Source organism: Nerophis lumbriciformis, linkage group LG08 (genome assembly GCF_033978685.3).
Source record: "Nerophis lumbriciformis linkage group LG08, RoL_Nlum_v2.1, whole genome shotgun sequence".
Classification (NCBI taxonomy): Eukaryota; Metazoa; Chordata; class Actinopteri; order Syngnathiformes; family Syngnathidae; genus Nerophis; species Nerophis lumbriciformis.
In genome coordinates, this window is record NC_084555.2 from 56,639,054 (window position 1) to 56,665,000 (window position 25,947).

General features: G+C 32.5%; 1 protein-coding gene across 4 annotated transcripts in view; it reads right to left on the reverse strand.

The window, feature by feature from the left end:
• fndc3ba (fibronectin type III domain containing 3Ba) overlaps positions 1–25,947 on the reverse strand; it is a 200,357-nt gene that overhangs the window by 12,813 nt on the left and 161,597 nt on the right. For all 4 annotated transcript variants that reach the window (XM_061969219.1, XM_061969218.1, XM_061969220.1 and 1 more), the window contains one exon: positions 10,354–10,572. In XM_061969219.1, the coding sequence (XP_061825203.1) occupies positions 10,354–10,572 (219 nt within the window). The remainder of the gene's footprint in view (positions 1–10,353; positions 10,573–25,947) is intronic.

The following is a 25,947-nucleotide window of genomic DNA, read 5'->3' on the forward strand; positions in this document are numbered from 1 at the left end:
TATAATTGGAATTAAATACATATATAAATGTGTTATTAATTTATTTCATGATTAAATATATGATCAATATACTGATATAAGATGGAGGTGGCCATGCATGTATTTGAGGTAAGGTGTTTATTTTCCCACAGTCTATAGTACTATTATCTTGATGAGTTAGCAGTATATTAATATTACAATAACTGGACTCTGCTTCTTTCTACTCCTTTTCAGACATGTTGAGTTGTGCAATAGTGTGTGTTCCAAATAAAGATGACAAGCATTTCAAATGGACAAATACGGCAGTTCCGGTATTGCGTTATTATTCTAAGCCTCTGGTGAAGTTGTGCAATATCATAACAAGTGTGATGAATAATGAGACAAGTGAGGTGACCTCTGTGCATAACAATCCATCTTCATCAGCGTGGATGAACACTTTAACAGACGAGCGGCACGCTGCCAAGGTGAGGAACGTGTTGCTACTATTTCATGTTCAACGCCACCAGCTGCTCATGCCCTGTAACATCTCCTCTGACCTGGACGTCAACACACGTTGCCATGGAGACCATCCAGCGTGTCCAGCGCCAGTGCGCAGGTAAATAATACAACATGAAATGTGTGCAAAATGAAGACTATTTCACCTTTCTTTTTTCATCTAGTAGAACAATCATGATTGCAAAAAAGTGTCTTCTGAATATGAAGTCCATCCAGCAGCTCCAATACTGGCTTTCCTCAAATATACTACTAATATTATTATCATGATCATTCTTGCACATAGCACCTATGTTGGATTTTTTCCCTGCTCTCTTCTTCTTTTGTTTGCTCTGTGAATAGCATTTAATAAGTCCAAAACAATATTATCACATTTTCTACACATTTATAAAGTAAAAAGAATGTCATTAAAATTCTGTCAATGATGCTATAAAATATCTATTTAAATAATGCTTAATTCATGGATTAATAAAGTGGATTATGTATTAATTTGCTTGTGAACAGCACTTTATAAGTGCAAAATAATATTAGTACATTTTGTACACATTTACAAAGTAAAAAGAATGTCATTGAAATTCTGTAAATGATATAATTTTAAACATTTTGCCATTACAAAAATGTTTACTTTTTCTTGCAAATTAAATTAAAGCTATATACACTATCTATTCAAATAATGGTTAATACATGAATTAATACAATTAATGATATATTCATTTGCTTTGTGAACAGCACTTTATAAGTGCAAAATATTATTATCACATTTATAAAGTAAAAATGTCATAACAATGCTGCAAATAATGTAATTCTAAAAATATTTATATAACAAATTTGGTACTTTTTCTTGCAAATGAAATTAATGCTATATTATATGTTTTCAAATAACAGTTACTACATGAATTTATTAAGTGAATTACATATTTATTTATTCATTGAAAACTTATTTTTTACCATTTTCAATATTTGAAATATTATTTTAATTCGTATTGTATCAACTGTTATTTAAATACATGAGTTTAATGACATAGTTCTATTGTATTATCACATTTTTACGATACACCTTTATTGTCTATTGTGTTGCTATATGATGTGCTATTCTGCACTGCTTTTGTATTATGATCATTCATTTCTAAAGTATTATTAGCATGTAATGCATGACTGGATATCTTTTTGAAAGGTAGTCTAGCCTTATAACAATATGCATTATGTACACATATTAATAATATTATTATGGCATTGAATGTGATAAACATGTGTAATAATGTGCACTGCACTGTCCCTGACAAACTAATACATACACTTTTAAAAAAAACATCTGCACTTGAAAAATAATCAGATAATATGCATTGTAAAATATATATAGACTATTTTAATAACCTTAACTGAAAGCAGTATATTGATTAGAATTGTTAAATGAACTACAAACCCCGTTTCCATATGAGTTGGGAAATTGTGTTAGATGTAAATATAAACGGAATACAATGATTTGCAAATCCTTTTCAAGCCATATTCAGTTGAATATGCTACAAAGACAACATATTTGATGTTCAAACTCATAAACATTTTTTTTTTTCAAATAATCATTAACTTTAGAATTTGATGGCAGCAACACGTGACAAAGAAGTTGTGAAAGGTGGCAATAAATACTGATAAAGTTGAGGAATGCTCATCAAACACTTATTTGGAACATCCCACAGGTGTGCAGGCTAATTGGGAACAGGTGGGTGCCATGATTGGGTATAAAAGTAGATTCCATGAAATGCTCAGTCTTTCACAAACAAGGATGGGGCGAGGGTCACCACTTCGTCAACAACTGCGTGAACAAATTGTTGAACAGTTTAAGAAAAACCTTTCTCAAGCAGCTATTGCAAGGAATTTAGGGATTTCACCATCTACGCTCCGTAATATCATCAAAGGGTTCAGAGAATCTGGAGAAATCACTGCAGGTAAGCAGCTAAGCCCGTGACCTTCCATCCCTCAGGCTGTACTGCATCAACAAGCCACATCAGTGTGTAAAGGATATCACCACATGGGCTCAGGAACACTTCAGAAACCCACTGTCAGTAACTACAGTTGGTCGCTACATCTGTAAGTGCAAGTTAAAACTCTACGATGCAAGGCGCAAACCGTTTATCAACAACACCCAGAAACGCCGTCAGCTTCGCTGGGCCTGAGCTCATCTAAGATGGACTGATACAAAGTAGAAAAGTGTTCTGTGGTCTGACGAGTCCACATTTCAAATTGTTTTTGGAAACTGTGGACGTCAAAGAGGAAAAGAACCATCCGGATTGTTCTAGGCGCAAAGTGTAAAAGGCAGCATGTGTGATGGTATGGGGGTGTATTAGTGGCCAAGACATGGGTAACTTACACATCTGTGAAGGCACCATTAATGCTGAAAGGTACATACAGCTTTTGGAGCAACATATGTTGCCATCCAAGCAACGTTACCATGGACGCCCCTGCTTATTTCAGCAAGACAATGCCAAGCCACGTGTTACATCAACGTGGCTTCATAGTAAAAGAGTGCGGGTACTAGACTGGCCTGCCTGTAGTCCAGACCTGTCTCCCATTGAAAATGTGTGGCGCATTATGAAGCCTAAAATAGCACAACGGACTGTTGAACAACTTAAGCTGTACATCAAGCAAGAATAGGAAAGAATTCCACTTGAGAAGCTTCAAAAATGTGTCTCAGTTCCCAAATGTTTACTGAGTGTTGTTAAAAGGAAAGGCCATGTAACACAGTGGTGAACATGCCCTTTCCCAACTACTTTGTCACGTGTTGCAGCCATGAAATTCTAAGTTCATTATTATTTGCAAAAAAAAAAAAAAAAGTTTATGAGTTTGAACATCAAATATGTTGTCTTTGTAGCATATTCAACTGAATATGGCTTGAAAAGGATTTGCAAATCATTGTATTCCGTTTATATTTACATCTAACACAATTTCCCAACTCATATGGAAACGGGGTTTGTAGAACATTGCCAGTGTTGTTCAGTTAATAATACATTTCAGTTTTTCAGTCATTTATTGTTTTGTTTATTTGAGGTGTGGCAGTTAATGGAGCTGTGGGATTTATGGAAGAATCTTACTTTTGACAATTTGAGGTAAGACTCTTGCGGGTGTACCTAATAAATAGGCGGGTGAAGGAATGGTCTTGACAGTTATTGGAGGAAGCGTAAATTCCTCCTGAGGCCTGAATGGGGAGGAAGTACATTTCCTTGGAATCCAATGAGAGGAATAAAAATGCATGAGGCCAGCAAACATTTATATTAAAGGTGTGTCGGCCAAAAGGGAAAATTACATTTGCACAATTTGACTTTGGGCCGTTCGATATGTTTGCTTGCAAAATAAAGTCTTGGATTGTTTCAGGGCTCCTTTAAAAAATCCAATAATGCAAATGAACAATCATTTATTGCTGGCACCTTGGCAGGAAGGACAAAGTATATTATCAGTATTACCTTTATGCTCATGTAGGGACATTTGATGGGATTCTTCCACACCAAACACTTCCCAGCACCATGCAACACACGGGGTCTTTCCTGAACGATTCCACTCGATGAAATGAACCAATCCAGTCCATTTATTGACAAAACTCAGCACGTATTCTAATATTCCATTTGCTTGGAATATGATAACAGATAAAATGCCACTCTTGACTTAGGCCCAAAAATGGCTGACTTGCTGATCATCAAGTTTGTCCCCATGCCCCGCCCACATCTTCCCCATGCCCCGCCCACATCTTTTGGTCTACGCCAGCGTTTCTCAAAGTGTGGGGCGCGCCCCACTGGTGGGGAATAGAGACATGACAGGTAGGGCGCGAGGAACGGGAGGAAATTTCACTTTAAATTTTTTTTATTTATTATTATATTCTTAGATTATTTTTTTTACTATGCTTTCATTTTCTATACACACTGTAAATCACTTTGTGATTCTGTCTGTGAAATCCGCTATATAAATAAATGGAAATTACCGGTACTTATTTTTACTGTAGGCTTTATATTTCTCGGTACGAGCGAAGGTTTGACAGACATAGCAACAGTAACTAATGGGGGCGGGGCTAAGCGGAACAAACTTTCGCGCGGATGGGTAGCAGGCTAATGTGTGGATCACAATTACACAAATATATACATTTGTGACTCGCACCTCAAAGGTCGTCGAGCCAGAGCCAGCGCCTGCAGAGAAACAAAAATGTGACGGGCACACACTGTGTCATTCACCGGGAAGCACTCGCGTCAAGGCAGCTCAGCCCCGAACTCAATGAGGTTTTAACAGATGTTGTGAGCGCGGTAAATTTGATCAAAACACGACCACTGAAAGTGCGACTGTTCTCTGCACTGTGTGAGGAAATGGGAGCTGATCATACAGCCGTGCTGTTTCACAGTGAAACAAGGTGGCTCTCCCGGGGAAAAGTGCTGTCACTTGCCCTGTCTTGCCAAATGCATAGCTCCTTCTTTTTTTTTTTTTTTGCAAAGATTGCAAAGTGGCACTTTTATTGTATTTATTATTGAACTTGATGCAAGTTATTTGATTTATTATTGAACTTGATGCAAGTTATAACACTTTTTTTGATTTATTATTGAACTTGATGGAAGTTATAACACTTTTGTTTTATTTATTATTGAACTTGATGCAAGTTATAACACCTTTTTTGATTTATTATAGAACTTGATGCAAGTTATTTGATTTATTATTGAACTTGATGCAAGTTATAACACTTTTTTGATTTATTATTGAACGTGATGCAAGTTATAACACTTTTTTTGATTTATTATTGAACTTGATGCAAGTTATAACACTTTTTATTTATTTATTATTGAACTTGATGCAAGTTATAACACTTTTTTTGATTTATTATTGAACTTGATGCAAGTTATAACACTTTTTTTGATTTATTATTGAACTTGATGCAAGTTATAACACTTTTATTTGATTTATTATTGAACTTGATGCAAGTTATAACACTTTTTTTGATTTATTATTGAATGTGATGCACGTTATAACACTTTTTTTGATTTATTATTGAACTTGATGCAAGTTATAACACTTTTGTTTTATTTATTATTGAACTTGATGGAAGTTATTTTATTTATTATTGAACTTGATGCAAGTTGTACCACAGCTGCACAGTTATTATATTTATCATTGAACTTGGTGTTATTTTATGTTATTGAGTTTGAATGTATACTACTATATGTTACTTGATGTTCAATAAATTTGAAAATGTTAAAGCTTGGCATTAGCGCTCTGTTGGGGCGATGGGGGCAGGTGGGGCTTGAAAACTCCCCCTTGTCCAAAGTGGGGGATGACAAAAAAAGTTTGAGAACCACTGCTCTACGCTAACATGCTTGGTCATTTGTCATCGTCCATCCCTCTAAAATGTGTCATTTTAGTTTGGGATCATTTGGAGAAAGACTCTAGGAGGAATTGAAGCAAATACGACTCCTGACTCCTAACGTAGGAATGACTTTTTGCAAATGATGGGACTAAATGGCAGGAGTGTGATCTGTGCCGTCTGATAATTAGAGCCAGCGGAGGCTGCCAAAGGTGACCATGGCGGCCACGTAGCAGACGCTCTGACAGAGGAGGAAGGTGCTCTCTTTAAACGTCCTCCTCGTTACTTCTAGTCCGTGGCAGGAAAAGAAACTCGACATGTGGCGGCCATTTCTATCTGCTGCAAAACATTTTTATCTGCTGCAAAACATTCTGCCCCTAACCATTTCTATCTGCTGCAAAACATTTCTATCTGCTGCAAAACATTTCTATCTGCCCCTAATCATTTATATTTCTATCTGCCCCTCGCTCGCTTTGTCTTCAAGTCTGATTGGCAACGTTGGCCTTAACGTGCCTCCTCTATAGTACATGTGGTTATCACACACACACACACACACACACACACACACACACACACACACACACACACACACACACACACACACACACACACACACACACACACACACACACACACACACACACACACACACACACACACACACACACACACACACACACACACACACACACACACACACACACACACACGCTCAGGTTCCGTGTAGTATTGACCTTCTTGCTCCACTATTGACCGGCAGAAGGTGCAGCAGGAAGAAGTGATGAGAGGGTTTCACTTTCACTTTCAACACTAAGGTCACACCATTAGGGACTCCTGCACCATCTAATCCCAAATCAGATCTTTTCATGAGGACAAAGGCGATTCTGATATTTTCAGCAAGCATATTTACATAGAAAATAATAAATGAGGAGTATAATGATCATTAGTAACACATAATAATCAACTGTCAGTAAAGTGAAAGTGAGCATAGATGAAGGAATACAGGGGTTTGGATCGCAGGTGTACCTAATGTTATGTCTGTGATTGAGCACAAAACCCACTTGGTTACAATTTCACAAAACATGTTTTTACAGTACATATCCATATCATATGTGTCATGTCTGTGTAATCATGTTTTGTTTTAAGTCATGTTTTGTTTAGTTTCTGTCTTTTCACTCCCTTGTCTTGTTTGCATGATTACCCATTAGTTTCACCTGTTCCACGTTTGGACTCATTGTGCACTCTTGTTTGTCACCATAGCAACCATTAGTTTTCACCTGTCACGTCACGCACCTGTTTCACGTTTTGAGTCACGCACCTGCTTTCACTAATCATGTCCATAGTATTTAAGTTCATTCATTTTCTGTTGTTCGTGCTGACGACATCCCCGCATTTATGCTCCTGCACACTCTCCACACCCTGATGACCCTTGCTACTCTTTTTTCATGCCGGTTCCATGCCAAGTAAGTTTTTGTTTATTAAGCCAGTTAGTGTTTTGTTTAATTGTTCATAGTTTCTGCCAATGTGCAAGTTTTGTGTTTATAGTCTAGTTTTGTACCTCCGCCCCTGTGCGCACCTTTTGTTTGATCCTTCTTTTTGTAGTTATAGTGTTTAAATAAATCATGTATTTACCTTCACGCCATGACCAGTCCAGTTCATTTGCACCACGGGAGAACAAACCAAGCCAAAGTCCAAGTCATGACAATATGTATCTTCCATATCATATGTATCCTCCATATCATATGTATCCTCCATATCATATGTATCCTCCATATCATATGTATCCTCCATATCATATGTATCTTCCATATCATATGTATCCTCCATATCATATGTATCCTCCATATCATATGTATCCTCCATATCATATGTATCTTCCATATCATATGTTTCCTCCATATCATATGTATCTTCCATATCATATGTACCTTCCATGTCATATGTATCCTCCATATCATATGTATCCTCCATATCATATGTATCTTCCATATCATATGTACCTTCCATGTCATATGTATCCTCCATATCATATGTATCCTCCATATCATATGTATCTTCCATATCTTCACATTTTTTGTGATCTTTCAACTTGCGTATATTTCTTGATTACATAAAAAGTACCGCAATAGTCTATCTAAGATGGACTGATACAAAGTGGAAAAGTGTTCTGTGGTCTGACGAGTCCACATTTCAAATTGTTTTTGGAAACTGTGGAAAAGAGGAAAAGAACCATCCGGATTGTTCTAGGGTGAAAGTGTAAAAGGCAGCATGTGTGATGGTATGGGGGTGTATTAGTGGCCAAGACATGGGTAACTTACACATCTGTGAAGGCACCATTAATGCTGAAAGGTACATACAGCTTTTGGAGCAACATATGTTGCCATCCAAGCAACGTTATCATGGACGCCCCTGCTTATTTCAGCGGTACAATGCCAAGCCACGTGTTACAACAGCGTAGTAAAAAAAAATGCGGGTACTAGACTGGCCCGCCTGCAGTCCAGACCTGTCTCCCATTGAAAATGTGTGGCACATTTTGAAGAGTAAAATAGCACAACGGAGACCCCGGACTGTTGAACAACTTAAGCTGTACATCAAGCAAGAATGGGAAAGAATTCCACCTGAGAAGCTTAAAAAATGTGTCTCCTCAGTTCCCAAACATTTACTGAGTGTTGTTAAAAGGAAAGGTCATGTAACACACTGGTAAAAATGCCTTTTTTCCAATGTGTTGCTGCCATTCAATTCTAAGTTCATGATTATTTATTAGTTTCTGAGTGTGAACATGAAATATCTTGTCTTTGCAGTCTATTCAATTGAATATAAGTTGAAAAGGATTTGTTGTATTCTCTTTTTATTGACCATTTACACAACTTCACTGCTTTTGGGTTTCGTACTAAAAGAGGTTTGCTCATTTAACAGTTTTTGTTGTTGTTGTGAATAGCGCTTAAATGAGCGATTAAATAAAATAAAACCATCCGATTAAAACTAAATGCAATAATTTGATTTATTCAATTCATAACATCTTGCAACATTAGTTTTTGTGTGTATAATGTATAAATATTAGCAATGACGAATCGAAAAAAATTCAAATGTATTTCATATATATTAGGTTGTTTTAGAAATGATTCTAGACTATGATGACATAATACATTATGGATTATTATTATTACTGAATGTATTATTTCTCAAACATTTTTACTAATACATTGATTTGGTAAATATTGTCCTTACTTTCATGAAGCATAATTGAAGGGAAGCTGATGGAAGGAGACATTATTAGTAATTATTAATATGAAATATTATGATCAATCTAGTGGTACTTCAATATTTAAACAGTGTTACTGTTCAAACTGTGTGTAATGTTGCAGTGGCAAAAAAATATTAAATGTACTTGTTAAATAAAACTTCAGCCTTGTTTTTAATGAATACTTAGGCCTACTACGCCACTTTGTACTTTTTGTGAATAGCGCTTAAATGACCAATTAAATCAAATGAAAGCATTTAATTATAACGAAATGTAATCAGTTGATTTATTCAATTCATAACATCTTGCAACTTCAATTGTTGTGTGTACAATGTATATATGTATATATATATATATATACATACATATGTATATATATACACATATATACATACATATGTATAAATATTAGCGACCATGAATCGAAAAAAAATTCTAAATATTTTATATATATTAGGTTCTTTTAGAAATTATTATTATTATTAATTAAATATTCAAACAGTGTTACTGTTCAAACTGTGTGTAACAAATATTACATGTACTTGTTAAAAAAAAACCTCATCCTTGTTTTTAATGAATACTTAGGCCTACTAGGCTATTGTATTTTAATATTGGTCATTATGGTGGTACTTAATGAATACTTAGGTCTACTACACTACTGTATTTAATGTTGTCATTATGGTGGTACTTAATGAGTACTTAGGTCTACTACACTACTGTATTTAATGTTGTCATCATGGTGGTACTTAATGAATACTTAGGTCTACTACACTACTGTATTTAATGATGTCATTATGGTGGTACTTAATGAATACTTAGGTCTACTACACTACTGTATTTCATGTTGTCATTATGGTGTACTTAATGAATACTTAGGTCTACTACACTACTGTATTTAATGTTGTCATTATGGTGGTACTTAATGAATACTTAGGTCTACTACACTACTGTATTTAATGTTGTCATTATGATGGTACTTAATGAATACTTAGGTCTACTACGCTACTGTATTTAATGATGTCATTATGGTGGTACTTAATGAATACTTAGGTCTACTACACTACTGTATTTAATGATGTCATTATGGTGTACTTAATGAATACTTAGGTCTACTACACTACTGTATTTAATGATGTCATTATGGTGGTACTTAATGAATACTTAGGTCTACTACACTACTGTATTTAATGTTGTCATTATGGTAGTACTTAATGAATACTTAGGTCTACTACACTACTGTATTTAATGATGTCATTATACTTGGAGAGAGAGCCAAGTTGTTTTTCAGGTGTTACACAATTTGGACCCTCACCTGTGGTTTTTGTCCTCCATCTGCAGCGTGTAGTACATGTCGTCAGCCAGCAGGGCGCGGGTGTTGCTGGCGTTCTCGCCCCACTTCAGCTTCAGGCTCTGCGGCCCTGCGGCGGAGCACTCCAGAGGGGGCGGGGTGGGGGGCAGGGGGTGTGTCCTCACCAGAAGGGGCGGACTGGAAGGGCTGCAGCCGATGGCGTTCACCGCCTTGATCTGTACGCTGGGGACAAAAACAAAAGAAAAGACGGCAATGAAAAAGTGGAGAATAGTTGCGGCCTGGTGGCCAAGGTGGTGAATTACAGTCGCATGCATCCTTAATAGTTGCAGCCTGGTGGCCAAGGTGGTGAATTACAGTCGCATGCATCCTTAATAGTTGCGGCCTGGTGGCCAAGGTGGTGAATTACAGTCGCATGCATCCTTAATAGTTGCAGCCTGGTGGCCAAGGTGGTGAATTACAGTCGCATGCATCCTTAATAGTTGCAGCCTGGTGGCCAAGTTGGTGAATTACAGTCGCATGCATCCTTAATAGTTGCAGCCTGGTGGCCAAGTTGGTGAATTACAGTCGCATGCATCCTTAATAGTTGCAGCCTGGTGGCCAAGGTGGTGAATTACAGTCGCATGCATCCTTAATAGTTGCAGCCTGGTGGCCAAGGTGGTGAATTACAGTCGCATGCATCCTTAATAGTTGCAGCCTGGTGGCCAAGTTGGTGAATTACAGTCGCATGCATCCTTAATAGTTGCAGCCTGGTGGCCAACTTGGTGAATTACAGTCGCATGCATCCTTAATAGTTGCAGCCTGGTGGCCAAGGTGGTGAATTACAGTCGCATGCATCCTTAATAGTTGCAGCCTGGTGGCCAAGTTGGTGAATTACAGTCGCATGCATCCTTAATAGTTGCAGCCTGGTGGCCAAGTTGGTGAATTACAGTCGCATGCATCCTTAATAGTTGCAGCCTGGTGGCCAAGGTGGTGAATTACAGTCGCATGCATCCTTAATAGTTGCAGCCTGGTGGCCAAGGTGGTGAATTACAGTCGCATGCATCCTTAATAGTTGCAGCCTGGTGGCCAAGGTGGTGAATTACAGTCGCATGCATCCTTAATAGTTGCAGCCTGGTGGCCAAGTTGGTGAATTACAGTCGCATGCATCCTTAATAGTTGCAGCCTGGTGGCCAAGGTGGTGAATTACAGTCGCATGCATCCTTAATAGTTGCAGCCTGGTGGCCAAGGTGGTGAATTACAGTCGCATGCATCCTTAATAGTTGCAGCCTGGTGGCCAAGTTGGTGAATTACAGTCGCATGCATCCTTAATAGTTGCAGCCTGGTGGCCAAGTTGGTGAATTACAGTCGCATGCATCCTTAATAGTTGCAGCCTGGTGGCCAAGGTGGTGAATTACAGTCGCATGCATCCTTAATAGTTGCAGCCTGGTGGCCAAGGTGGTGAATTACAGTCGCATGCATCCTTAATAGTTGCAGCCTGGTGGCCAAGTTGGTGAATTACAGTCGCATGCATCCTTAATAGTTGCAGCCTGGTGGCCAAGTTGGTGAATTACAGTCGCATGCATCCTTAATAGTTGCAGCCTGGTGGCCAAGGTGGTGAATTACAGTCGCATGCATCCTTAATAGTTGCAGCCTGGTGGCCAAGGTGGTGAATTACAGTCGCATGCATCCTTAATAGTTGCAGCCTGGTGGCCAAGTTGGTGAATTACAGTCGCATGCATCCTTGGGGAGTTTTGCAACGCCATCAAAATCAACACTTTTCAATATCTGGGGAGTCTTCATCAGACATCAAAACACGCTAAGAAGAATCCACCTCAAAATACAAACATTGTTATTCTGATGAGGTGATTAGCATGTCAGTCACACCTGCCGCCAAGGTGCACCACACATTTACCTGCCGCCAAGGTGCACCACATATTTAGTCACACACCTGCCGCCAAGGTGCACCACATATTTACCTGCCGCCAAGGTGCACCACACATTTAGTCACCTTTTCCCTCACTGTCATGCAGCTCAGACAAAAGAAGATTATGGAATTGATACTTTATTTAAATGACATTATATGCTAGTCTTTAATCTTGGACAGTGTGAAGAATACTTTTTTTTAATCATGTTTTTATGTAAATATACTTTCATAAATACTGTACATATTTATCATTTTAGACAGTAGTTAAATTTTTTTTTACAATTATTACACATAATATTTGAGATATAATACGATGGGTTCAAATGTTTATTATTGTGACATTTCTGTCCCCTATTAAACCGTTATTGTCCCCAATGAAACTAGTGGCTACATAATAATTAACATTTTTAAGCATTTTAGACAGTAGTTAAAATTGTTTTTTTTACAATTATTACATATAATATTTGAGATATAACACGATGGATTTAAATGTTTATTATTGTAATCTTTTTTGTCCCCTAATAAACCTCTATTGTTCCCAATCAAACTAGTGGCTACATACATTTTGTACGTTTTTAAAACATTTTAGATAGTACCGTAGTTAAATTGTTTTTGTTTTTACAGTTTTTATTTGTAATATTTGAGATATAATACGATGGATTCAAATGTTTATTATTATTGTAATATTTCTGTCCCCTATTAAACTGTTATTGTCCCTAATGAAACTAGTGGCTACATAATAATTAACGTTTTTAAGCTTTTTAGACAGTAGTAAAAAAATATATATATATATATATATATATATATATATATATATATATATATATATATATATTGTAATATATATATATATATATTTTTTTTTTTTACAATTTTTACATATAATATTTGAGATATAATACGATGGATTCAAATGTTTATTATTGTAATATTTTTGTCCCCTATTAAACTGTTATTGTCCCCAACAAAACTAGTGGCTACATAATTATTAAAGTTTTTAAGCATTTTAGACACTAGTTACATTTTGTTTTACAATTATTACATACAATATTTGATATTTATTACAATAGGTTCAAATGTTTATTATTGTGACATTTTTTGTCGCCCTATTAAACCATTATTGTCCCCAATGAAACTAGTGGCTGTCAAGACTTGGACTATGGTTTGGTTTGTTCTCCCAAGGTGCAAGTGAATTGGACCAGATGTGGCGTGAAGGTGAATACATGATTTATTTAAACACTATAACTACAAAAAAAGTACAAACGAAAAGCGCGCACAGTGGCGGAGAAACGACTTTGGCTATGGAAACAAATACTTGCACAAAGGCAGAAACTATGAACAACAAAAAACACTAACTGTGGCTTAATAAACAAAAACTTACTTGGCATGGAACCGGCATGAAAAAAGAGCAGCAAGGGTCATAAGGGTGTGGAGAGTGTGCAGAAGCATATATGCGGGGATGTCACCAGAAAGACAAACTGAAAACAATGAACTTAAATACTACAGACATGATTAACAAAAACAAGTGCGTGACTCAAAACGTGAAACAGGTGCGTGACGTAACAGGTGAAAACTAATGGTTGCTATGGTGACAAAACAAAAGTGCACAAAAAGTCCAAAAACAAAACCGAACATGACCAAAACAAAAACATGATCACACAGACATGACAGTGGCTCCTTAATAATTAACATTTTTAAGCATTTTAGACAGTAGTTATATATATATATATATATATTTTTTTTACAATTATTACATATAATATTTGAGATATAATACGATGGATTTGAATGTTTATTATTGTAATCTTTTAAGTCCCCTATTAAACCTCTATTGTTCCCAATCAAACTAGTGGCTACATACATTTTGTACGTTTTTAAACATTTTAGACAGTAGTTAAATTGTTTTTTTTACAGTTTTTATTTGTAATATCTGAGATATAATACGATGTATTCAAATGTTTATTATTATTATTGTAGTATTTCTGTCCCCTATTAAAACCGTTATTGTCCCCAATGAAACTGGTGGCTACACAATAACGTCAATTTTTGAGCATTTTAGACAGTAGTTACATTTTAGACAGTAATTACATACAATATTTGAGATATATTACATTGGGTTCAAATGTTTATAATTGTGACATTTTTCTGTCCCCCGTGATTGTCCCCAATTAAATTAGTGGCTACATAATAAATTAAGTTTTTAAGCATTTTAGACAGTAGTTAAATTTTTTAAATTTTTTAATTTACAGTTTTTACATATAATATTTGGGATATAATAAGATGGATTCAAATGCGTATTATTGTAATATTTTTGTCCCCTATTAAACCATTATTGTCCCCAATGAAACTAGTAGCTACATAATAATGTACATTGTTAAGCATTTTAGACAGTAGTTACATTTTTAACAGTAATTACGTGCAATATTTAAGATATATTACGATGGGTTCAAATGTTTATTATTGTGACATTTTCTGTCCCCTATTAAACCGTTATTGTCCCCAATGAAACTAGTGGCTACATAAAAATCAACGTTTTTTAAAGCATTTTACACAGTAGCAATTTTTTTTTTTTTTATTTTATTTTATTTTTTTTTTTTTTTTTTTTTACAATTATTACATATAGTATTTAACATATAATACGATGTATTGAAATGTTTATTATTGTAGTATTTTGGCCCCTATTAAACCATTATTGTCCCCAATGAAACTAGTGGCTACATATTGTACGGTTTTAAATATTTTAGACAGTAGTTAATTTTTTTTTCTTTCAGTTTTTACATATAATATTTGAGATATAATACAATGGATTCAAATGTTTATTATTGTAATATTTGTGTCCCCTATTAAACCATTATTGTCCCCAATGAAATTAGTGGCTACAAAATAATTTACGTTTTTAAGCATTTTAGACAGTAGTTGATTTTTTTATTTATTTATTTTTTACAGTTTTTACATATAATATTTGTGATATATAATACGATGGATTCAAATGTTTATTATTGTAACATTTTCTGTCCCCTATTAAACCATTATTGTCCCCAATGAAATTAGTGGCTACATAATAATGTACATTTTTTAACCATTTCAGACAGTAGTTAAATTTTTTTACAGTAATTAATACAATATTTGAGATATATTACATTGGGTTCAAATGTTTATTATTGTGACATTTTTCTGTCCCCCGTGATTGTCCCCAATTAAATTAGTGGCTACATAATAATTTTAAGTTTTTAAGCATTTTAGACAGTAGTTAATTTTTTTTTTATACAGTTTTTACATATAATATTTGGGATGTAATAAGATGGATTCAAATGCGTATTATTGTAATATTTTTGTCCCCTATTAAACCGTTATTGTCCCCAATTAAATTAGTGGCTACATAATAATTTTAAGTTTTTAAGCATTTTAGACAGTAGTTAATTTTTTTTTTTATACAGTTTTTACATATAATATTTGGGATATAATAAGATGGATTCAAATGCGTATTATTGTAATATTTTTGTCCCCTATTAAACCGTTATTGTCCCCAATGAAACTAGTAGCTACATAATAATGTACATTGTTATGCATTTTAGACAGTCGTTACGTTTTTAACAGTAATTACGTACAATATTTAAGATATATTACGATGGGTTCAAATGTTTAATATTGTGACATTTTCTGTCCCCTATTAAACCGTTATTGTCCCCAATGAAACTAGTGGCTACATAATAATCAACGTTTTTTAAAGCATTTTACACAGTAGCAATTTTATTTTATTTTTTTACAATTATTACATATAGTATTTAACATATAATACGATGTATTGAAATGTTTATTATTGTAGTATTTTGGCCCCTATTAAACCATTATTGTCCCAAATGAAACCAGTGGCTACATATTGTACGGTTTTAATCATTTTAGACAGTAGTTAATTTTTTTTTCTTTCAGTTTTTACATATAATATTTGAGCTATAATACAATGGATTCAAATGTTTATTATTGTAATATTTGTGTCCCCTATTAAACCATTATTGTCCCCAATGAAATTAGTGGCTACATAATAATTTACATTTTTAAGCATTTTAGACAGTAGTCAATTTTTTATTTTTTACAGTTTTTACATATAATATTTGTGATATGTAATACGAGGGATTCAAATGTTTATTATTGTAATATTTTCTGTCCCCTATTAAACCATTATTGTCCACAATGTAACTAGTGGCTACATAATAATGTACATTTTTTAACCATTTCAGACAGTAGTTACATTTTTTTTTACAGTAATTAATACAATATTTGAGATATATTACATTGGGTTCAAATGTTTATTATTGTGACATTTTTCTGTCCCCCGTGATTGTCCCCAATTAAATTAGTGGCTACATAATAATTTAAGTTTTTAAGCATTTTAGACAGTAGTTATATTTTTATTTTTTGTTTACAGTTTTTACATATAATATTTGGGATGTAATAAGATGGATTCAAATGCGTATTATTGTAATATTTTTGTCCCCTATTAAACCGTTATTGTCCCCAATGAAACTAGTAGCTACATAATAATGTCCATTGTTAAGCATTTTAGACAGTAGTTACGTTTTTAACAGTAATTACGTGCAATATTTAAGATATATTACGATGGGTTCAAATGTTTATTATTGTGACATTTTCTGTCCCCTATTAAACCGTTATTGTCCCCAACAAAACTAGTGGCTACATAATAATCAACGTTTTTTAAAGCATTTTACACAGTAGCAATTTTTTTTTTTTTTTTTTTTACAATTATTACATATAGTTTTTAACATATAACACGATGTATTGAAATGTTTATTATTGTAGTATTTTGGCCCCTATTAAACCATTATTGTCCCCAATGAAACTAGTGGCTACATATTGTACGATCTTAAACATTTTAGACAGTAGTTAATTTTTTTTTCTTTCAGTTTTTACATATAATATTTGAGATATAATACAATGGATTCAAATGTTTATTATTGTAATATTTGTGTCCCCTATTAAACCATTATTGTCCCCAATGAAATTAGTGGCTACATAATAATTTACGTTTTTAAGCATTTTAGACAGTAGTTAATTTTTTTATTTTTTACAGTTCTTACATATAATATTTGTGATATATAATACGAGGGATTCAAATGTTTATTATTGTAATATTTTCTGTCCCCTATTAAACCATTATTGTCCCCAATGAAATTAGTGGCTACATAATAATGTACATTTTTTAACCATTTCAGACAGTAGTTACATTTTTTTACAGTAATTAATACAATATTTGAGATATATTACATTGGGTTCAAATGTTTATTATTGTGACATTTTTCTGTCCCCCGTGATTGTCCCCAATTAAATTAGTGGCTACATAATTATTTAAGTTTTTAAGCATTTTAGACAGCAGTTAAATTTTTTTTTTTTTTTTTACAGTTTTTACATATAATATTTGGGATATAATAAGATGGATTCAAATGCGTATTATTGTAATATTTTTGTCCCCTATTAAACCGTTATTGTCCCCAATGAAACTAGTAGCTACATAATAATGTACATTGTTAAGCATTTTAGACAGTAGTTACGTTTTTAACAGTAATTACGTACAATATTTAAGATATATTACGATGGGTTCAAATGTTTATTATTGTGACATTTTTTGTCCCCTATTAAACCGTTATTTTCCCCAATGAAACTAGTGGCTACATAATAATCAACGTTTTTTAAAGCATTTTACACAGTAGCAATTTTTTTTTTTTTTTTTTTTACAATTATTACATATAGTTTTTAACATATAATACGATGTATTGAAATGTTTATTATTGTAGTATTTTGGCCCCTATTAAACCATTATTGTCCCCAATGAAACTAGTGGCTACATATTGTACGGTTTTAAATATTTTAGACAGTAGTTAATTTTTTTTTCTTTCAGTTTTTACATATAATATTTGAGATATAATACAATGGATTCAAATGTTTATTATTGTAATATTTGTGTCCCCTATTAAACCATTATTGTCCCCAATGAAATTAGTGGCTACAAAATAATTTACGTTTTTAAGCATTTTAGACAGTAGTTAATTTTTTTTTTTTTTTAATTTTTTTTTACAGTTTTTACATATAATATTTGTGATATATAATACGATGGATTCAAATGTTTATTATTGTAACATTTTCTGTCCCCTATTAAACCATTATTGTCCCCAATGAAATTAGTGGCTACATAATAATGTAAATTTTTTAAGCATTTCAGACAGTAGTTAAATTTTTTTACAGTAATTAATACAATATTTGAGATATATTACATTGGGTTCAAATGTTTATTATTGTGACATTTTTCTGTCCCCCGTGATTGTCCCCAATGAAATTAGTGGCTACATAATAATTTTAAGTTTTTGGGCATTTTAGACAGTAGTTAATTTTTTTTTTATACAGTTTTTACATATAATATTTGGGATGTAATAAGATGGATTCAAATGCGTATTATTGTAATATTTTTGTCCCCTATTAAACCGTTATTGTCCCCAATGAAACTAGTAGCTACATAATAATGTACATTGTTAAGCATTTTAGACAGTAGTTACGTTTTTAACAGTAATTACGTACAATATTTAAGATATATTACGATGGGTTCAAATGTTTATTATTGTGACATTTTTTGTCCCCTATTAAACCGTTATTTTCCCCAATGAAACTAGTGGCTACATAATAATCAACGTTTTTTAAAGCATTTTACACAGTAGCAATTTTATTTTATTTTTTTACAATTATTACATATAGTATTTAACATATAATACGATGTATTGAAATGTTTATTATTGTAGTATTTTGGCCCCTATTAAACCATTATTGTCCCAAATGAAACCAGTGGCTACATATTGTACGGTTTTAATCATTTTAGACAGTAGTTAATTTTTTTTTCTTTCAGTTTTTACATATAATATTTGAGCTATAATACAATGGATTCAAATGTTTATTATTGTAATATTTGTGTCCCCTATTAAACCATTATTGTCCCCAATGAAATTAGTGGCTACATAATAATTTACGTTTTTAAGCATTTTAGACAGTAGTCAATTTTTTATTTTTTACAGTTTTTACATATAATATTTGTGATATGTAATACGAGGGATTCAAATGTTTATTATTGTAATATTTTCTGTCCCCTATTAAACCATTATTGTCCACAATGTAACTAGTGGCTACATAATAATGTACATTTTTTAACCATTTCAGACAGTAGTTAAATTTTTTTTACAGTAATTAATACAATATTTGAGATATATTACATTGGGTTCAAATGTTTATTATTGTGACATTTTTCTGTCCCCCGTGATTGTCCCCAATGAAATTAGTGGCTACATAATAATTTTAAGTTTTTGGGCATTTTAGACAGTAGTTAATTTTTTTTTTTATACAGTTTTTACATATAATATTTGGGATGTAATAAGATGGATTCAAATGCGTATTATTGTAATATTTTTGTCCCCTATTAAACCGTTATTGTCCCCAATGAAACTAGTAGCTACATAATAATGTACATTGTTAAGCATTTTAGACAGTAGTTCTGTTTTCAACAGTAATTACGTGCAATATCTAAGATATATTACGATGGGTTCAAATGTTTATTATTGTGACATTTTCTGTCCCCTATTAAACCGTTATTGTCCCCAATTAAATTAGTGGCTACATAATAATTTTAAGTTTTTAAGCATTTTAGACAGTAGTTAATTTTTTTTTTTTATACAGTTTTTACATATAATATTTGGGATATAATAAGATGGATTCAAATGCGTATTATTGTAATATTTTTGTCCCCTATTAAACCGTTATTGTCCCCAATGAAACTAGTAGCTACATAATAATGTACATTGTTATGCATTTTAGACAGTCGTTACGTTTTTAACAGTAATTACGTACAATATTTAAGATATATTACGATGGGTTCAAATGTTTATTATTGTGACATTTTCTGTCCCCTATTAAACCGTTATTGTCCCCAATGAAACTAGTGGCTACATAATAATCAACGTTTTTTAAAGCATTTTACACAGTAGCAATTTTATTTTATTTTTTTTACAATTATTACATATAGTATTTAACATATAATACGATGTATTGAAATGTTTATTATTGTAGTATTTTGGCCCCTATTAAACCATTATTGTCCCAAATGAAACCAGTGGCTACATATTGTACGGTTTTAATCATTTTAGACAGTAGTTAATTTTTTTTTCTTTCAGTTTTTACATATAATATTTGAGCTATAATACAATGGATTCAAATGTTTATTATTGTAATATTTGTGTCCCCTATTAAACCATTATTGTCCCCAATGAAATTAGTGGCTACATAATAATTTACGTTTTTAAGCATTTTAGACAGTAGTCAATTTTTTATTTTTTACAGTTTTTACATATAATATTTGTGATATGTAATACGAGGGATTCAAATGTTTATTATTGTAATATTTTCTGTCCCCTATTAAACCATTATTGTCCACAATGTAAATAGTGGCTACATAATAATGTACATTTTTTAACCATTTCAGACAGTAGTTACATTTTTTTTTACAGTAATTAATACAATATTTGAGATATATTACATTGGGTTCAAATGTTTATTATTGTGACATTTTTCTGTCCCCCGTGATTGTCCCCAATTAAATTAGTGGCTACATAATAATTTAAGTTTTTAAGCATTTTAGACAGTAGTTACATTTTTATTTTTTGTTTACAGTTTTTACATATAATATTTGGGATGTAATAAGATGGATTCAAATGCGTATTATTGTACTATTTTTGTCCCCTATTAAACCGTTATTGTCCCCAATGAAACTAGTAGCTACATAATAATGCATATTGTTAAGCATTTTAGACAGTAGTTACGTTTTTAACAGTAATTACGTGCAATATTTAAGATATATTACGATGGGTTCAAATGTTTATTATTGTGACATTTTCTGTCCCCTATTATACCGTTATTGTCCCCAACAAAACTAGTGGCTACATAATAATCAACGTTTTTTAAAGCATTTTACACAGTAGCAATTTTTTTTTTTTTTTTTTTACAATTATTACATATAGTATTTAACATATAATACGATGTATTGAAATGTTTATTATTGTAGTATTTTGGCCTCTATTAAACCATTATTGTCCCAAATGAAACCAGTGGCTAAATATTGTACGGTTTTAATCATTTTAGACAGTAGTTAATTTTTTTTTCTTTCAGTTTTTACATATAATATTTGAGATATAATACAATGGATTCAAATGTTTATTATTGTAATATTCGTGTCCCCTATTAAACCATTATTGTCCCCAATGAAATTAGTGGCTACAAAATAATTTACGTTTTGAAGCATTTTAGACAGTAGTTAATTTTTTATTTTTTTTATTTTTACAGTTTTTACATATAATATTTGTGATATATAATACGAGGGATTCAAATGTTTATTATTGTAATATTTTCTGTCCCCTATTAAACCATTATTGTCCACAATGTAACTAGTGGCTACATAATAATGTACATTTTTTAACCATTTCAGACAGTAGTTACATTTTTTTACAGTAATTAATACAATATTTGAGATGTATTACATTGGGTTCAAATGTTTATTATTGTGACATTTTTCTGTCCCCTGTGATTGTCCCCAATTAAATTAGTGGCTACATAATAATTTAAGTTTTTAAGCATTTTAGACAGTAGTTAATTTTTTTATTTTTTTTTTACAGTTTTTACATATAATATTTGGGATGTAATAAGATGGATTCAAATGCGTATTATTGTAATATTTTTGTCCCCTATTAAACCGTTATTGTCCCCAATGAAACTAGTAGCTACATAATAATGTACATTGTTAAGCATTTTAGACAGTAGTTATGTTTTTAACAGTCATTACGTACAATATTTAAGATATATTACGATGGGTTCAAATGTTTATTATTGTGACATTTTCTGTCCCCTATTAAACCGTTATTGTCCCCAATGAAACTAGTGGCTACATATTAATTTAAGTTTTTCAATGTGTTAGTTATTACATACACTTTTTGAGATAATACAATAAATTAAAATGTTTACTATTGTGATACCTTAGTCCCCTTTTTAACCTTTGTCACCAATTAAAGATTTCAACATCAAAGACTTAAAAAAAAACACAGTAACTACATAATAATGCACATTTTTAAATATTGTAGATGGTAGTTGTGGTTTACAGCTATCACATATACTCTTTAGATCAAATGGAATGGATAGAAGTGTTGATTGTGTTATTTTTGTCCCCTATTAAAGCATTGATGCAGGGGAAAAAAAGCTTTTATGGACTCCTGTGTGTTGGACAAGCAATGCAAAATATCAAATAGTCACACACACACACACACACACACACACACACACACACACACACACACACACACACACGTGTGTGAGAGGAAAAACACCCGCTAAGTCATCCATTTAGGATGTGAATAATAATATTTCAAGTATCCTATTGCAGTAAATAAAAGGAATTACCGTCATTGCGACGGTGACACGCGCACACACACACACACACACACACACACACACACACACACACACACACACACACACACACACACACACACACACACACACACACACACACACACACACACACACACACACACACACACACACACACACACACACACACACACCTGTACCTGTGTACACACACAAATGCACACAACATGTGCCCTAGTGGCAGCCATTATGCAAGAGAGCAAAGTGACATGGGAACACAAACAAGCTGGAAATGAAAACAAGAAGCGTGTGTGTGTGTGTGTGTGTGTGTGTGTGTGTGTAATCACTCCTCCCACACGCACACACTTAAAGGTAATAATAACAGAATAGTATAACAACAGCGCTTGGGGATTCAGGCACAAATAATATTTCTTGGAAATAGTAAACAAGCTGGCTTTCTAACATACAAACCTGTTCTTTCAAATATGATTTTGTTGAAATAAATGACACAGTCAGTGTGAAAATGAAATGGCTTGAAATGACTTTTGCAGTTCATCACAAAGGTCAATGCTATCTTCTGTATGCTGCCACCTACTGGCCCATCTGGTAACTGCACTGTTTCACAATCACCACCATGATCAATATTCATGCTAATAACAATCTAAATATTCATGCTAATAACAATCTAAATAGTCATGCTAATAACAATCTAAATATTCATGCTAATAACAATCTAAATATTCATGCTAATAACAATCTAAATATTCATGCTAATAAACATTTAAACATTCATGCTAATAACAATCTAAATATTCAAGCTAATAACAATCTAAATATTCATGCTAATAACAATCTCAGACAAATAATGGCAAATATGGAACTTAATGCACTCTTTGATTCGGCATGACCTATTTTTGTGTGTGTCATTTTTAGAATTTATTTGACTGTTTTTTGGCATGCAAAAATACATGAAAAAATACAATATTTTGTGACATACCTTTAAAAAAAAGAAATAACTATTTGATAATGAATTATTAGCTCCCAATTTTGTGTAATTTTTGCATTCATTGTTGAGAATAAAATAATGATAATTAAATGTACTTTATTACATGTTTAAAAAAAAAATTGGGTTATAAATAATAATACAATTGCAGAGGGATGGAATTCAATCAAATTGAAGTTCATACTCATGTTATAATATTTTGTGACATGCATTATTTATACTTTTTTTTTTTACTGTAGGTAATAATGAATTATTAGCTTCCCAACTATGTCTAATTTTAGCATGCATTGTTTAAAACAAAAATATATACAATAATGCTAATTATAAGCGCTTTATTAGAGTATTGTTTTTATATTATATTATAAATAACTCCATACCAGATGGATGGAATTCAGTCAAATGCTCATATTCATAATTATTTTGTGACATACATGTTTTTGCATTTAAAAAAAATTAACTATAGTAGAGTTACTAATGAATATTAGCTTCCCAATTATGTCTAACCTTAGCATGTATTGTTTAAAATAAAATATATACATTAATGCGAATTATATGCACTTTATTAGAGTATTATTTTTATATTATATTAAAAATAATACCATACCAAATGGATGGAATTCAGTTAAATGCTCATATCCATAAAGTAATATTTTGTGACGTACATTTTTGTTTATTTTTTAAATTGAATATAGTGGAGTTAATAATGAATATTGGCTTCCAAACTATGTCTAATTTTAGCATGCATTGTTTAAAACAAATTATATACAATAATGCTAATTATATGCACTTTATTAGAGTATTGTTTTTATATTATGAATAATACCATACCAGAGGGATATAATTCAGTCAAATGCTTGTATTCATAATGTAATATTTTGTAACATACATTTTTTTATTATTTTTATTTAAATATAGTGGAGTTAATAATGAATATTAGCTTCCCAATTATGTCAAACCTTTGCATTTATTGTTTAAAATAAAATATATAAAATAAGGATAATTAAACATGCTCTATTATACTATTGTTTACATATTAAATAGTAGACAATAACACCATCGCAGAAAGATGGAATTCAGCCAAATGTTCATATTCATATTTATTTTGTGACATACATTTTTTTATATATATTTTCAAATGAACTATAATGCAGTTAATAATTCATATGAGCTTCTTAATTTATATTTATATAACGTTTTGTGACAAACATTTTTTAAATAGAATATTTAAGCGTTTATTGTTTTAAATAACATATATAAAATAATGATAATACTATAATAAAGCGTATTTAATTGTTTTATAGTTGGTTTTCTACACAAAAATGAATCTATTTATCCTTCTTCTTCTCCAGATGTTGGCGCAACACATTCCCCCCCCCCGCCCGATTCAAAGCGTTCCTACTTCAAACTGTTCAGCCTATTCGGGAATTGCAGGCTTTCCCTTGACAAATTCCAAAAATTCCCAGATTTCCCAGAATTCCAGGTTTTCCGGGACATTTTTCCCATACAAAATGAATTGGCCATTTTTCAAACTGGAACCATTTCCACATTTTCAAAGCATTCCACCTTCAACATATTCCACTCCTCCTGCACATTCAAACTAACATTCATCCAAGTTCAAAAAAATTCCAAAAATTCCCAGATTTCCCAGAATTCCAGGTTTTCCGGGACATTTTTCCCATACAAAATGAATTGGCCATTTTTCAAACTGGAACCATTTCCACATTTTCAAAGCATTCCACCTTCAACATATTCCACTTCTCCTGCACATTCAAACTAACATTCATCCAAGTTCAAAAAAATTCCAGGAATTTCCAGAATTCCCGTTTTTTCAAAGCCTTTTTTCTGTCGACTACTCCTTCCACATTTTTCGACCCACTTCAACCGTTCCACTGTCGAATCATTCCTCTTAATCAGGACAAAAACCAAAATTGTTTTTTTGAACTGGAAAAATTCCCAGTTTTCCTGAAATTTCAGGAATTCCAAAATACCATTTCTCATTTAAAAATGTTACTGCTTCAACATTTCTCCACCGATTTGAAAAAAATTCCAACACCAACCATTCAGAACATTCAAGTTTTTTTTTTTTAGCATTTTCAACAAAATTCCCGAAATTCCCATTGAAAAGAATGGGACATGTTTCCAACTTGCACAATTGCCACATTTTCCAACCTATGCACACCATTCCAACGTCAACACATTCCTCTTATCCTGGACATTCCAACTA